Here is a 17,206-nt window from a genome sequence, read left to right as displayed (position 1 = left end):
AGTTCGAGGATGAATTGGATACTGTGAATTAATTTGTGTCAGTGATGGATCCAATGGTAATGTTGATGATTGCAGTGCTTAAATGTTTAAATCAGAGGTCACCAAGCTCAGTTATGGAGGACCGGTGTCCTGCAGACATGTTCAGGTGTGATTTATTAGGGAGGGAGCTAAACTCTGCAGGATACCAGCCCTTGAGTAACAAGTTTGGTGACCTCTTTTAATTTTAAATATTTGTACATTTCATTTTCAGCTTTTTGCATATGACTTATTATTGTAAGAAATGCATTTATATTTGTATTGATATATGCTGTCATTAGTTCATGTTCTTGTATTTACTAACATGTACTAATAATGAACGATACTTGTACAAAACATATTAATCATAGTTCAGCATTAACTAATGCATTATCAACATTCAAATTCATGCTGGCTAACGTTAGCTAACGCACTCAGTTGACATGAACTAACAATGAACAACTTTACTTTCATCAATGTTAACATATATGAATCAATACTGTAATAAATGTAGTGTTCATTGTTTGTTCATACAACCTTATAAATTGTTACCATTTGTTTTCTGCATTGTTTTTTTCTGTTAGGTATCTTGTCCAGTGTGTTCTGGCATGTATTCACAAGACTACATTGAAGTACACGCGAGCACCTGTGGGGAAAGGTTATAAATATTGCTATTTATTTTTAATGCTTTGCGGCTTTAATTGAGTTTTGGTTTGTGCAATGTAGTGATATATTTTTATTTAATTTTATATAATATCTCTAGATGTGAAAATAGACCAAACATGGATTTGGACATTACTGTGCAAAAGCCAGACAAGCAAAGCAGGTGCTGTCAAGTTTGCTAATCTTTTACTTATATGTTTGTTTGTTTGTTTGTATATATCCAATAATCTCAATTAATACCTTAAAAAGTAATGCAGGGTTACATTACCCCATGATTCTCTGATTGGCCGGTATTTCTTTGCATCAGTCCAACCTGCCATAGCTGTTCTGGACTTCGATTGCTCTCTGAGGAGAGTGGATGATGATTCCACGATTCTGTGAAGGTGTCCAAGTCTGCCTGAAGTCTTGGGAGGAAGGTGTAGTGAAGACAGAACAGGTCTACAACCGCTAATAAATCCAGCAATCCTTCAGCTTCCAGGGAGTGTAGCATGGCCAAGTACTTGTTTATCACAACTCTGACATCACGCCAAAGGCGTTCAATCCTATTAGAAACACAATCAGATAAAAAAGCAACAAAGAGAAGACATCTAAAATGATCAAAATACTAATATATTAAAATAGTTTTTAATAACAAGCTGCTATACCGACTGATGTACTAATTCAAAAAATAAAACTACATGCAATGTCATGTTGTATAAAGTTAATAACATACTAAAAACTTTTGGTCAAAGTATAAGTAAGTTTACTAAAATAATATTTATGAAGCGATTACATTTTATAAAATAAAAAAATGAAAACATTTTATAAAATTTAGACAATTGTACTTTACCTTTGATTATGGACACTTTTACCAGCTATGAAACTTACACGGTCAGTGCCCCTTGAAGAAAACATGAACCTGGCTATATTTACGTTTTCCACTCCATGGTCTCCCATTACCCTTATGTGAGAAGAATATTAAACATTTTTAAAAAAAAACTTTTTTTGTTTGTATTTATACAACTACGCACACCTTGACGGTAAGCCAAATTTTTGAACTGCTTCTGTGAAGAAGTGAAATGCTGTTGATGCCAGGTTGTTGTTTGCTGCATTCAAGTACATAATCTGCAAATAAAAAATAAAAACAATAAGTACACATTTGTAGAAATACATAAAAAAAAATTTCGTAGTGAATTTGTAATAGAAATAGGTCTAATATCAGGTGACATCATTAAAAAAAATAAATGAAAACATACCTTCCTGGAATAACCATCCAGACCACCAAATATCACAATGTTGTATCTATTTCCAAGATAGAAAAAAATAGCAATACAAACGTTTTGAATTTTTAAAAAGTTGTCGTCATTTTCAATAATTTATTTTCTTTTCATCGTAGTCCCTTTATTAATCTGGGGTCGCCACAGTGGAATGAACCACCAACTTATTCAGCATATGTTTTTATGCAGCGGATGACATTCCAGCTGCAACCCATCACTGGGAAACACTCATACACACTCATTCACTATGGACAATTTAGCCTACCCAATTCACCAGTACCACATTTCTTTGGACTTGTGGGGGAAACCGGAGCACCCAGAGGAAACCTACGTAACACATGCAAACTACACACAGAAACGCCAACTGACCCAGCTGAGGCTCAAACCAGCGACCTTTTTGCTGTGAGGCAAGAGCGCTGTTATTGTAATTTTGTTTGGCTAACTTTATAATCCAAGGCTTTTAAATACTTTTCTATTGTTAGAAAAACATATGCAATTCAAAATAAATAAATTTAAACTTAAAAACTTACCGTATCAATTTGTGATTGGTGTCTACATGCACAAGAGACAGGGGCCCTGGAACAGAGTATGTTCTTCGCACAACACATCCCAATCTAGCCATTCTAGACAGGATTCCCACTGAATCAACTCTGTGCATAGAGGCTGCTATCCTCTGCCACTGCACACGCATGCCTAAAGACAACAGCCTGCCTCTGACCATTCTGTAGCCAGCAGCAGGCATGTCATCTTTAATGGCTTTTACAGTATTATCCAACTCCTCATCAGTAATGCTGCTGTACAGCCCTGAGACGGAAAGGCCAAACTCACTCATCCTTCTGAAGACCGTTCTAGTAGAAATGCCTATTATTTTTGCAATGCAGGGCACAGGAAGGTTTGTCTGCAGCAACTCCTCCAATTCTTTTCTCCCAATAGCAAACTTTGGACGACCTCTCAGGCCAGTTAATTCCATCACTGCTCGGGAAACCATGAAGTTTGATGGTTGTTGTGCCAATTCAAACACTTGCTGCAAAGCCTGCATTATTTCCTGGGAAATTTCCACATGCCTTGAAAGTGCTTGCAGGAGATACAGTTGCTGGCGACACACAAACGTCAGGTAATCCACATCAAGTGGAGATCTCAAAAGTGTTCTCTCAAACTTGGAAAGAATGTCTTCCAAAAGATGCTTTTTTAGAATCTGCTGCAAAATACAGATTAGCAAAAGATGTAATCCATCAGAAACAGAAATTACTCTTTGTAAACTATCAAAATCATAATAAATAATGCTGTAAGTATACTCACTGCAAAAATGCTCTTCTTACTTAGATTTTTTGTCTTGTTTCTATTCCAAATATCTAAAAATTCCTAAATCAAGAAGAATTTTCTACACAAGCACAACATATTGTCTTGTTTTGAGAAATAATATGTTAATATTAATTGAGTTTTTGCCAATGGGGTAAGCAAAATAATCTTACGTCAAAAGAAAAAACAAGATTAATTTGCTTACCCCATTGGCAGATTATTTTGCTTGTTTAAAGGAAAAACTCACATTGGCATATTATTTCTCAAAACAAGACAATATGTTTTGCTCGTCAAGAAAATTCTTCTTGATATGAGAGATTTTAGATATTTATACTAGAAACAAGACAAAATCCAAACAAGAAAAGCATTTTTTGCGGTGCACCCTCTAAACAAAATTTATATAATGAAAACTTAAATGTGAAAGAAAAAATACAGTGTGCAATGCTATATACTTTATTTGAACAGAATACCAAATATAAAGTATACACTAGTTTGTGAATAATGTAGTTTTATTACCTTCAATGGTGCAATTGCATATACTGATGAAGTATTGATACTTTGACTACAAAGTAAGCATAATAAAAATTTTAATTTGCTTTGTGTAAATTAAATATAAATTAAAGATTAAGTAGATTAGTCGATTTAACAAGACAATATGTCAGTAAACAGGGCGCCTGTTAATAAAGTTTCTAATAACTACCTTTTCTAACAAAGGCAATAATTTTCATAATAAATGAAATGATAACTTACGTGCTACTAACTTATAAAAATGATAACTTACGTGGTGATAAGATCACGTGAATTATGGTTCGTCGTTTAATCGGCGTCCAATCCCGGCTAACTTCCGAAAAGGTAGAGTAGCCAATAGCGCTAGAGATAAAAAGTGAACCAAGTCCCGCCCCAGGACTGACAAAAATCTAACTGTTTCGCGCGAGCAGAGAGAAGAACCAGCGAGCGAGCGGAGAGAACTGATCGCGCGCGCTCTGTATGCATGACCTCGCTCGCGAGAGCGTATATCGTGCGCACAGATGATGATGTGCGCGCGCGGGACTTGTTTTCTCGCGCTGGATCAGTTGAGCGCGCGCGTGAAGATCCCCTGTGCGCTCGCGAGCTGTTGTTTTCTCGCGTGTAAACCTGTAATCTGATCACGGTTCACTTCTCCTCGCGCGCAAACATCACCTCTGCGCTCGATTAATATTGGCATTGATATGCCGCCATACATGTGATCATGAATTGATACGTTCGAGCATGAACTCGGCTCGAATCCAGTGTCTGATGAACTCTTTCTTGTTTTTTCCCCGCTACATATCAGATTTTGCCAACTATTTATCACGAGAAAGACAAGTAGGAATCATCAATAAGTTCATATCAATAAGCATCATATTTTATTTGCACATTTATTGAATGGAAATGTTTCTGATTCACGCATGCAAATTCATCTTCAAATAGTGTCTTTATAGCAATGTTCGTGCGGTAGATTGCTCAGATTACATTGGGAAAACAGGCGACTGCTGCAAATTGTGCTTTAATGTTTAGCTGGTCAAATGTATGGTATGGAAACCTTACATACCTACTAGATGAACCCGTCTCATACAGCTGCCATTGCAAGGCTCAGACACTTTGTAGAATGGAATTTAACACAACTGCCTCTAGGAGTCGCCAATGGAAATAAAACAGACACACACAAAAAATGTGCGTACGCCTGCCAGAAAGCTGCCATGAAGCTGCGCACATTCCCACGTTCAGTTCATTGTTAGTGAATCCAAACGTGAGCGATTCTGAGCGTGAAACCTGGCGTACGCAAAGTTTTTGTGCGTACGCAGCGTTGATACATGAGGCCCCAGATCTGTACGGTTTCTCTCCAGTGTGTGTTTTCAGATGTGTTAAGTGATTAAACCTCTTGTCACATTGTGAACACTTATACGGTCTCTCCAGTGTGAATCGCCTGGTGCAGTTTAAATTTTGAAGCTGTAATAAAAGTCTTTACACACTCAAGCACACATACTCTTTCACACCAGTGTGGATCTTCATGTGGTCATTAAGTTTTGCTGATTCGTTGAAACTCTTCTGCTGATTCGTTGAAACTCTTCCCACACTGAGTGCATGTCAATTGTTTCTCTCCAGTGTGGGTCTTCATACATTTATTAAGGTCTGAGGAGTTGCTGAAACTTTCCACACCGAAGCTGCGGTCACATTAGAGCATTGAGCATGAAAAATTCTGTTGTACGGCACTGCAAAAAGGGGCGGGATTAAATAAGATTTTTAGACATTAAAAAGGAGAGCGGTTGGTCCATATTTTACATTTCTGTCCAGAGAAGTCATGTTTTGATATTCGATTGGTCTCACACTGTCAAGTGATGTGATTTCGCAGGTCAGAGTTCACCAAGCTTGAACTTTCCAATGCAGTGAACTGCAAAACTTGATGAACAAACTTGCATTTCAGGTCTGGCGCATTCGCGTGCGTATGAATGGAAATCTATGGGGAGAAAAGTCCAGTGTGACCGTGGCTTAAGTGCAAGTGAATGGTTTCTCTACAGTACGGCTCATCATGTGGTAGGGGATCAACCTACATTTTAAGATCGACCAGGGTTTATTAGCTCATTTCAATGTACCGGATCTTAAAGATTTGTATCATTGATTTGACTCAATTGAGTCAGACTGAATCAGATTAAAAGATTCACACTTTATCTACCATTTGTCTTGCAAATTGAAGTCATTGTATCTTACCAATCTTGTTAATATTATTTACGTGGCCAACGGTAATAACATAACACAGTACTGAGTTAACTTTTAGCAAGGTAACAAGATCTACAGCTCGAGGCAATCACTTAGAAGCACATAAACAAGAACACAATTCTTACAAAATGAGAACAAAGATTTATTGAGCTACACTACGATACATGAAACTAACTACGTAATAAGCAAACAACAAACAAACTCGCACACACAGAGGCAGTTCAGAGGATGTAAAATGAGTTAACAACCATCCCAAATTCATTCTAAAACTTGTAACACCACCTTGTAACACAAAGCATGTAACGTTTGTTCGTTACAAACTTCTAACAAGATCTTAGAATCACACCTGAGAAACCACAAAAGCAGAGATATGGCTTATCTTTAACTGCTTACGATCAATCTGCTCCAGATCAGCAAGAGACAACGTTTGTTTGTTACTTGCACCTTTGCTGAAGATGAATCTCCCTCACCAGTTGGCCTTGGGGAAACACAGTGCTCCTGATTGGCTGGTGGCTTCTGTGACATCCTTGGAATTCCCTCGCTCGTGGGTGGGTAGTTCTGGGTTACTGAGGTGACGGACTGCTGAAAGTCGGTTTGCGGAAGTTCGTGCGGTTTCAAAGCAAAGTTTCTTTGTTGCAGGGTGTTTTTAAGTGACCTGGTCTGATCCATCCCTATGGCACTGCCTGCCAATGAGCAGTTGCCATGAAGGGCGGGGCCACACCGCGTGCCCACGTAGAAAGGGTCAATCATTAACACACTGCATGTAAATTTTACATGGTAAAACTCTTGCAAGATTAAAATTATCTTACATCAAATGTTACAAGATGAATACTGTTTGTACTACTAGTTTTTCATTTAAACCAACAGATTGCAAATGTCACTAGCTTTCATTCAAGACCAGATATCATACATTTCAGACACACGCAGATCAATTTAATCTGCTTTAAGGGTTAAAACATTCTAATATTTTAAGAGATTGTCTTTCATTTGTATGCATTAATGTTTCTAGAGATCTCTTTGTCTCTATGAAATTGTGCATCTGACAGGATGTGCCCAAAGCACATGACCATGTAGAGGAGTCATTTAAAAGTCTTGTGAGGCGGTTCCTGCTGAAAATCCTGTAAAGCCCCTTTGTTTAGTTTAAATCATTTACTAATTTTGCTGAAGGGTACCTGGAACATCTGCGGCCAAAGTATTGGTGCTTTGTTATCGTGATGGTTTAAGCCCTTAAGCCAGTTTAATGACAGAGACAATTTGCAGATGCCCAGGATTTCAGATTCAGCTTGTGTTGACCACTGCAATATGCCCATGAGTTCGTTCAACGTGTTTATTAAGGGATGATGATTTGCTGAAACTCTTTCCACACTGAGTGCATGTGTATGGTTTCTCTCCAGTGTGGCTCCTCATGTGTTGATTACGGTGTGATGAGCAGTTAAAACTTTTCCCACAAATGGTGCATGAGAATGGTTTCTCTCCAGTGTGGATCCTCATGTGTAGATTAAGGTGTGATGATTGGCTGAAACTCTTCCCACACTGAGTGCATGTGAATGGTTTCTCCCCAGTGTGGATCCTCATGTGTAGATTAAGGTGTGATGAGTGGCTGAAACTCTTCCCACACTGAGTGCATGTGAATGGTTTCTCTCCAGTGTGGATCCTCGTGTGTTGAATAAGGTGTGATGAGCAGTTAAAACTTTTCCCACAATGAGTGCATGTGAATGGTTTCTCTCCAGTGTGGATCATCATGTGTAGATTAAGGTGTGATGATTGGTTGAAACTCTTCGCACACTGAGTGCATGTGAATGGTTTCTTTCCAGTGTGGATCATCATGTGATAATTAAGGTGAGATGATTGGTTGAAACTCTTCCCACACTGAGCGCATGTGAATGGTTTCTCTCCAGTGTGGATCCTCATGTGGTGATTAAGGTGAGATGATATGTTGAAACTCTTCCCACACTGAGTGCATGTGAATGGTTTCTCTCCAGTGTGAATCCTCATGTGAATCTTAAGTTTGCTTTTGTTTGCCAAACTCTTTCCACACTGAGTGCAGGTGAAACGATTCTTGTCTCTCCTTTTTAAAACACCATCAGTCTGTAATTGAGTTTTTTCCTCAATTTTGACATGATGTTCCTCCTCTTTACTCTCCTCATTCTCTTCAATTAGGTCTGAAATAAATAAAACATTAGTTTTCATTAAGTCTTAAAAACTCTCATCAAAAGCTGAAAAGTGAAAAGACACTGAAAACATTGGCTACACACACTGTAATTTTGATGCACATTAAATGTAAAATAAATCAGATCATATTTTGTTTGGTCCATTAACGTGTACACATTTAGGCAGATTCAATTCAATTCATCTTTATTTATCTACTGCTTTTACAATGTAAATTGTGTCAAAGCTGCTTAACATAGAAGTTATAGTAAATTTAAACAGTGTCAGTCCAGTTTTCAGAGTTTTTCATAAAAGTCATTTTGGTCATATTGATAAAACAAAGATTTCTACGATTTGTAAAGCAGACAGGGAACACTTGTTCATTGTGTGCCTGACTGGTAAATGTATCAGAAAAAAAGTTCTGGGGTAACAGCTGAATATTTGCCTCACAGATATGAGACATACCTGTACAGCATCTGCATAAAGGCTGGAATGTGCACCTTTCCCCTTGTGTGCTGTTGGGTCATTTTCATCCATTCCGGGGTGATTTTGAGGCTTAATTTGGCCAAAACGTTCTCGGTGTTTCAGCAAATGGACTAATATTTGGGGACATCTTATTTTGACATATTCTGGAAAAATGCTCTATTGGCCTCTATTATAAAAATTTTTATAGTGCAAATAAAATACAATAAATAATAATAACAACAACAACATGGAAATCACTCAAATAAGCATATAAATGAGAGTAATAAATTCATCAAGACACAATGAAGTCCCCATCAATGGGAAAATGCTTTAAAAATTTTTTAAAAACCTCAATACACTCTGGGCAAATTTACTCCCTTTTCATTATATTCATGGCTGTTTTTTCTCCATTGACCTCTATTAAAAGAACATTTTTTATTGCAAAGCCATGACAGCACATATTCATGAATTTATGATTGTTGGTGTTCTTTGTGACGGCAAAAAGGAAATGGGTGAGAGAATAAAGGAGGATGAGGAGAGTTAAAGAAGGCAGCATTATGTGGTGTGTAGAAGAAAGAGAAGTTGACTGAACTGTTGCAGAGTGGGGAAACGAGTAGAGAAGTCGGGTCGAGATGAGCAGTGTAAACTTAACGACTGGCTGTGAGAAACAAAAAGCGGAAGTATGTATTGAAGCAACAGAGCAAAGGCCGCTGTCTTGTTACTGAAGTGCACGTGACGTCGTTGAATGTGTGCGTCACTAAAGCAGTGGTGTAGCGGACGGGCCCGCAGGGCACGCACCGCGGGGGGGCCCCGTGTGATTAGGGGGCCCCGCGTCGTTGCGATTTTCAATAATTGATAATTCGGCAACCGCAATAATCAAACTCTTGGGAACAACTGTAGTCGGAACCAAAGTTCACAGGTCTGTGTTCTCTGAACACCTCTCAAGCGGTGGACTACTTCATTCTGATTGCTTGCCGCCAATGTTGCCAACTTAGCGACTTTGTCATTAGATTTAGCGATTTTTCAGACCCCCCTAGCGACAAATCTATCGACTTTTTTGTGTGTTATTGGAGATTTTTTTTTGTAGACTGTCATTTGTCCATACTGTACCCTCCCTACTCTTCTCAACGAGCTGCGTGTGATGCCGCCGGCCCCTCCCCCGCCTCACAGCACTGACAGGCGGCCTAGTCAGTCCTCGTACAGCAGCCTCTCCCACCTGCAGCCCGAGAGCAGATCACCCCTCTGCGTACCGACGACAAATGATTTAGCACAGGCAGTGTGAAGGTATTTCCCTTGTACAGTCAATCCGATCTACTTCTCCTTTATTTTAACAATTTAATTGGACCGTTTATTCTTTTCTTGTTCACAATCACAGATATTTTAGTGACAGTTTCTAAACTTGTCTGAGTTTATTACATATGAGAGATTACTGCACATTCACTACACATCTATAATGACATACTGTATTCAAACAGCAATACATTTAGTTAAATAAACATGCTTTTATAAAGTGTAGTGCAATTATTAATACCCCTTTATTAACCATAGGCTGTTAAACAAACAGAAACAGTAGAACGTGATGACGTCAGTGATATGCAAATTGACGTATGACGCATCCATCCCCCCCCCAAACTTCATCAGGGGGCCTCCGCATTTTGCGCTACGCCACTGCACAAAAGACTTCAGTGCAGTGTGTCCTGAACAAAATCAACTCACCGATTTATCTTTCTCGCTGGCATGGAGTCAGCTGCCAACTCACCGGCTGGGTTCAACAACACCCTCAACCTTCACATCCACATTCGCCATTCCCCACTCATGTCCCTTGACCCCTCCACTCCGTGGGTAAGAAGCAAAAGTTTTTGTTTTCTTTGCCCAAATGCTCATTTTGTTTCTCTTGTTTTGTTTTCTCCCCGTACTATTGTTATCATTATTATTTTCCCCGTTTTCAGATGTGACGAATCTGCTGGCCTGAAATCATTTGCATTTTTTTCTTTCATTTGAGTTATAAGTGCTGAGGGTTCTGCGTTTCATTGTTATATTGTTTGTTTTGTTGTAGATACTGTTTGTGTGTGAAAAGTATTTTTTATTATTATTATTGACTAATACAAACTTTATTTAGACAATTACAGCAATTATCTGAGTTTTTTCTGGTTCTCATTGTTTGTTATTTTATTTATTTATTTATTTTTTATATTTGTAACTGGTGGTGAGAGCTAGCGTGGTATATTTTGTTTGAAATGTATTTTGACAAATATTCTGCCTGGCGCCCAAGATTAACTGCTTAAAAACAAGTGACAAACATATTTGTTTAATATTTGTTTATTGTATTTTTTTTGGGGGGGGGATCACCATTCCCACATCACCATTACATTTCCCTGTTGGGAAGAGATTTGTGATTTTTAAAATTGATTATCAGTTTCAGTGCAAAAAAGTTTCTGCCTTATATATGGAGTATAGTGTGTGCGTGTGTGTGTGTGTGTGTGTGTGTGTGTGTGTGTGTGTGTGTGTGTGTGAGAGATAGAAAGAGAAAGAAGCTGGATTTATTGACCTTATTCTAAAATGCGGAAGTGCGTCTGTTTTCGCGATTGTTTTAGAACTTCCCATTCAGTCGCCTAAGGTAGAAATGACTAGGAATAATAAACGGCAGAAAATGGTCTAACTACTTGCTGTACAAGCAAATGTTTGCATGACTATACAGACCAAGTAGAATAATATATTAAGGAAATATCAGTTTTCAACATCAAACAGTGAAAATAGCAGTTTTTAATGTCTAAAAATGAATGGAAGTGAAAGACCGGAAGTCTCGTGCCAAAAAGATTCAAATGGCTGCGCGAAAATGGGAGACTAATAATACATAAAAGAATGACAAAAGAAATGAGAACAAGTAACAAATGAAACTCATTCCTGTCTTTCAATGAGTGCTTATGTGCATTTAGGAGAACTAGGCAGCACACTCAGGGCTGCAAGATGGATTTAATTTAGTATTCTTATTATTAAAATATATCTGAATGAGGATCAAATGACTGAGTTGGTTTTTGAGAATGAAAACTAACCTGTTTGTTCTTGCAGATCTTCATGTTTGACTGTGAATGTTTCTTCAATCTTTACATCTTCACTCTCCTCTTTAATAAACGCCATCTTTATAACAGTGTGGAGATCAGCCGCTTCAGCAGGAGTTTTTCTCTGTGTTTGGACACTTTATCCTGCTTAAAATGAACAAAACAATAAAAACGTCCTGTTTAAAATAAATAAAACAATGAACAGAAACAAAATAACTTCTCCTCAACACTTGCTTCAACAGTTTCTTTATATGAGAGTAATTAACAAAAAGAAATCAGAGCAAGAAACAATAGCCACAAATGACCTGATTAAAACTAGTACTCCATTTCTTATAGTGATGTATACTTAGAATGGAATGACATGCTATTTAATAAATTAAACCTTCATAAAAACACTTATTACACACTGTTACATCCCTGTAACTTCTGTCAAACTTTATTTGAGTATGTTCTTAATTGTTGTTTGTTTTATTTACTTTATTGTCTGCTTACAGCAACGTGTAGCACTTTTTTTTGCCCAAGACAAATTTCCTCTCGGGGACAAAAAGTTTATCCTATCTTTATTCAAACAATAGACCTCATTCCTGTGAGTTAAATAGTACTACGTTGCATAAAGAGTTAAAATAATATTGTCAACAGCAGGTACATAATTTAGCACTGAATGAAAAAAACTGAAACTTTAATTAATCGGTTTATATAAGTGTAAACGCTTTAAAACAAACCTTTCTCAAGTTGAATCACAGCGCGGAGCGGCGCAGGCTTATGACGTCACAACCCACGCCAAAATAAAAGTCTTTTTAACCTTTTTTGCCACGTAAGTTACTCTTAGTCATGACTTATTATATATAGTTTTTCTCTGCGTTTGGACACTTTATCCTGTTAAAAATTAACAAAGCAATAAAAATGTCCTGTTTAAAATAAATAAAACTATGAACAGAAACTAAATAACTCCTCTTCAACAGTTTCTTTATATGAGAGTAATTAACAAAAATAAATCCGGTAAGTCCGAGCAAGAAACAACAGCCACAACTGAGCTGATTAAAAATTAGTACTGCATTTTTTATATATAGTAATGTATACTTAGAATAAAGTGAAATATATTTATTTAAAAAAATTAAACCTTCATTAAGACTCTTAATACACTCACGTTGTTCCATAGTCCTCTTTACTTTGAGTAAAATAGTATTACGTTGTATAAAGGGTTAAAATAATATTTTCAACAGCGGGTACATCATTTAGTATTGGATGAAAAACCTGAAACTTTAATCAATCGCTTTATATCTGTGTAAAAGCTTTTAAACAAACCTTTCTCCAGTTGATTCACTTTTTTTTTTTTTTTTTTGGCAAAAGAAAAAATATCTAAAATCACATACAAATACAAATAATACTATTAGACAGAAAGGGAAAAATATTAATATAATTAAAGTATTAATATTAATAATAATAATAAAATTACTAAATTAAACAAATGAATGAAATTACAATGACACTTAAACAAATCACCATAAGGAAAGCAACTAAAATCAAGAATCTTCTTTAAATACATCTGCATAATATTTCAGGAATCTTACATTTTTTTTATTGTTAATAAGATGAAGTGATTTAAGGAGGGAGTTAAATTCTATTCTAAAATGAGCAAATGATGAGTAATTATTTGTGAATTTCTGTTTGTGAATGAAAAACTTGCCATATAAGATAAAAAAATGTATGATGCGTTCCAGGGATTTAGCTTTTGGGTTATTATAATAAAAATTATGTCTTTTAGATTAAAGCAATTCACAGCATTGGCAAAAGCAGATATATGAAAATTTAGGAGTGACCAAAATTGCTTGAATATCAGACAATCAAAAAACATGTGTGCGTATGCGTGTGTGTGTGTCTGTGAGAGTGTGTGTGTCTGTGCGTGTGAGTGTGTGTATGTGTGTGTGTGTGAGTGAGCACTTGTTCACTACTGTGTGTGTGTGTATGTGTGTGTGTGTGCATGTTCACTGCTGTGTACATGTGCGTGTGAGAGAGAGATTGTGTGTGTGTGTGTGTGTGTGTGTATGTGTAAGAGAGAGAGAGAGATGCTGTGCGTCGCTTGGTGCTTGCTCTCTCTCTCTCTCTCTCTCTCTGACCGCGAGCCTATAAAGTCGCATAGAAGGTATTCATTTTCTGAATGGTTTAGGCTTAAGCCAATAGTTTGGTGACGCTGTCTAAGCCTTACGTCATAATTTTTTTATTACGCCGGTAATACCGGATACCGGGGTAAAATATGGAGGCGGTTTGACAGTATCAAAATTTGGATAACGCCCAAGCCTAATATATATATATATACACACACACACACACACACACACACATATTGCTAAGTACATCCATCACTGGTATCTCTTTTAAATTAAAATTTTCTACAGGATGATTTACAATAATATATATACGGAGACCCGGAAGGGATGTTATAGTGACGAAAAAATGGGTGGGAGAAAAAAAAACTGAGTGATAGTTAAACATAATTTTAAAAGTTTTTGCGTTCCCTCGCAAAAATGTTTTGCGGTCTCTCCCAAATATATGTTTTGCCTTTCCCTCGCAAAACTTTTCGACAAACACTTCACTTCATTATATCCTATTATTTGGTATTTTTTCCATATTTCTCTCATATTTTGAATCTTGAAAGCTTGTTGAAATTAATATAAGAATGTGTGCGTTCACTTTGTTTCAATTAAAGCTGTGCGTCGATCAGGGCCTCTCATATTCAACCTTTGAATCAGTGATTCAAAAATATATATGAATTCTAAAATTGAAATGTTGTAGTTTGTATTTTATTTTAATTTATTTTTTGGTTTAATATGTATTAAAGATGTTTGGTATATATATATATATATATATATATATATATATATATATATATATATATACATATATATATATATATATATATATATATATATATATATATATATATATATATATTATTAAGTGACTATAAAGTTGTAATCATTATTAGGAGGTTAAGTCAATTAAAAAGGCCTCAAATTACAGCAGGTGAAGGTTATTGTGACCTTGATTAAGCTTGAACTTAAGACCTGAGAGTAAATCAGGCTAGTTTCCCAGCATAAGTTGCCAGAGTAACCGAGTTTGAACTATCGTAAATTTGATTTATGAAAAAGAATCGGACATTAATAAACCTGACTTACTAAAATAAGCCTGGCTTTTTCTGTAAGCTTGGTTTATGGAACTGGCCCCTGATCCTGATCCCCTATATGCGTCCACATGCAAGTCGACAAAGCTGAAGTTTATATCATATGGCTATAAAGCAAAAATGAGGAATAATGAGTCAGGGAGGTAACCAAGACTTTATAACATTAATTCTCAGCAATAAGTCGTGTGTAAGACAACAGATAATTCTATGAAACATATATTCTTTGTATTCTATAGAACTTTAATATTCATGCAAAAGTCTTTGAATATCACTCCAGTTGTGTCTTTACATAGTTTTTGAGTTACATTTAAGATTGATTTCTGTTATTTATTTAGAATAATAGTTGTATACTAATAATGACATTAAAGAAATTGTTATATTTATTGAAAATAATAAAAATATTTAATTTTGTCATTAATAATTATTTTAAATCTATATATTTAAAATATATATTTATATTGGGGATCGGGTATTATGGTATGTTTGGGGTGGATTCACCCAGGGTGCCATTTAAACTAGAACCGCCACTGCTACCAAGACAATACAGGTAGCCTATATATTTATATAGACTTGCCATGTTGGTTTTAGATGTGTGAACTTCATTCTTTTTTTTAGTCCCTTTATTAATTCGGGGTCGCCACAGCAGAAGCAACAGCCAATTTATCCAGCATATGTTCCACGCAGCGGATGCCCTTCCAGCTGCAACCCATCACAGGGAAACATGTGACTGAACTAAATGTAAATTGTTTTAAAGTGTTACATTTGTTAAATTTACAATATGAATACGGACTATTAAAAGAATAAGCAACAATCATGCTTTGGTTCATTAATAGGTCTACAAAAAAATTGAACAAAAATATTTTTACTGAAAATATAGACTGAACCTTTACTAAACTACTTCTTTAAACTTTCAAAAGAATTAATCAAATAATTCATTCTTAAAATTGCATTACATTGAAACTAATTAAATTAAAGTTGTACATTGTTAATATGACAAAAATATTTTAAAAATACTTACCTTAAAACTGAAGTTTTGAACTGATGGAATGGTCACATATGGTTTATTTCTATTACATTAAAAGACAGTATAACTGAGAATATGTAGTATGAAAATCATCACTATAGCTCATTCCTAAATAAGAGAAATAAGTCTTTTTTTATTCTGAAAAAATATGCACAAATAAGTGTTTATTTCATCATAATTTATATGAAAAAATGTGAAATTAGGAAAAATATATATTTTGAAATGGGATTACACCTGAGACTGTGGTGTCAATGCTAGTTAAATTATGGGCTGCAATATGAAATACGTTTGAGGGTTAAGAAAATGTTCTTTTCAAGAATAGGGTATGCACAGCTAGTGTTTCTTTCCATCAAGATAAACTTCCAGTGAAATGTTACAGTTAATGTAATTAAAAGATAAAAGATAATCAGTTAAATAGACTTCAGCATTCATTTACTGGTTCAAGTGTAAAATGAGATGAAAAGCCGTTTACAAGTACACACCTGTCAGGATCAGCAGGCCAGTGTTTAAACTCCATTGAAACCTCATTTGACCCAGGTTACTAAAAATAAAAAAAAAGTCCTTCTGCATACTTCCGAATATACCCTATTCTGCCATCAATGTTGGAGAAAATTATTTTGCATGGGGAGGAGTCATAAGTGTTTATTTTGTGTTTTAGGTGAACACAGACAGTATGTACCTTACAGACTCTACAAATGTTGCTGTTTTCCCAATGGATGGTGGAGACATTTCTAGCTTGGACTTCATGGCTGCGAACCTGAAACTGCTACGAGTCAGCGCAGTTTTTCATTTAGTCAAACAACCTCAAGTTCACCAGCAACACGCTTTGCACCACTACCTAGAGCTGGTAGTCAGAGTCAAAGATCATTTCAAAGGTAACCCCTTAAAATAGTACTCATTTAAAGTGTCTGTGGAGATATACTAATTTAAAAAATAAGCATATTCTATGACGGCAAATCAATACCAATATTAATCAAGCGCAGCGGTGATGTTTGCGCGCGAGGAGAAGTGAACCGTGAGCAGATTACAGGTCTACACGCGAGAAAACTACAGCTCGTGAGCGCATAGGGGATCTTCACGCGCGCGCTCAACTGATCCAGCGCGAGAAAACAAGTCCCGCGCGCGCACATCATCATCTGTGCGCACGATGGACGCTCGAGGTCATGCCTACAGCGCGCGCGCGATCAGTTCTCTCCGCGCGCTCGCTGGTTCTTCTCTCTGCTCGCGCGAAACAGATTTGATTTTTGTCAGTCCTGGGGCGGGACTTGGTGTACTTGTTTTCTCTAACGCTATTGGCTACTCTGCCTTTCCGGAAGTTAGCCGGGATTGGACGCAGGTTAAAAGATCACGCCGTTAAATA

General features: G+C 36.4%; 2 protein-coding genes and 1 long non-coding RNA gene across 9 annotated transcripts in view; 1 reads left to right on the top strand and 2 right to left on the bottom strand.

Moving 5' to 3' along the window:
* The window catches only part of LOC103910797 (uncharacterized), a 1,018,570-nt gene that overhangs the window by 726,518 nt on the left and 274,846 nt on the right, over window positions 1–17,206 (top strand). The window lies entirely within an intron of this gene.
* LOC141381930 (uncharacterized) lies at window positions 900–4,443 on the bottom strand. The gene is made up of 3 exons (XR_012402839.1): window positions 1,914–4,443; window positions 1,508–1,782; window positions 900–1,220 (listed from the first exon to the last, which is right to left on the bottom strand). It is a non-coding gene; the product is annotated as an uncharacterized lncRNA (long non-coding RNA).
* Window positions 6,091–12,413, bottom strand: LOC103910801 (uncharacterized). 3 transcript variants are annotated; one of them, XM_021475697.3, is made up of 3 exons: window positions 12,364–12,413; window positions 11,636–11,788; window positions 6,091–8,131 (listed from the first exon to the last, which is right to left on the bottom strand). In XM_021475697.3, exons 2-3 carry the CDS (start codon window positions 11,718–11,720, stop codon window positions 7,248–7,250), a joined length of 969 nt encoding a protein of 322 aa, XP_021331372.2. In that variant the 5' UTR covers window positions 11,721–11,788; window positions 12,364–12,413; the 3' UTR covers window positions 6,091–7,247. The 3 variants fall into 3 exon arrangements, with proteins under 3 accessions (XP_021331372.2, XP_073804944.1, XP_073804945.1); XM_073948843.1 differs by having other exon boundaries at window positions 11,636–11,785; XM_073948844.1 differs by lacking the exons at window positions 11,636–11,788; window positions 12,364–12,413 and adding an exon at window positions 8,583–8,769.

Source organism: Danio rerio, chromosome 4 (assembly GCF_049306965.1).
Source record: "Danio rerio strain Tuebingen ecotype United States chromosome 4, GRCz12tu, whole genome shotgun sequence".
NCBI lineage: Eukaryota > Metazoa > Chordata > Actinopteri > Cypriniformes > Danionidae > Danio > Danio rerio.
Note: the sequence above shows the minus strand (reverse complement) of the source record. Positions and strands in the feature narration are given on the sequence as shown.

What these genes read in the sequence shown, in the direction of transcription:
- LOC103910801 (XM_021475697.3), bottom strand. Translation starts at nt 11,720, where the DNA reads ATGGCGTTTATTAAAGAGGAGAGTGAAGATGTAAAGATTGAAGAAACA. An exon ending in AGATCTGCAAGAACAAACAG is followed by an intron (nt 8,132 to 11,635) that starts GTTAGTTTTCAT and finishes TATTTATTTCAG; the next exon opens with ACCTAATTGAAGAGAATGAG.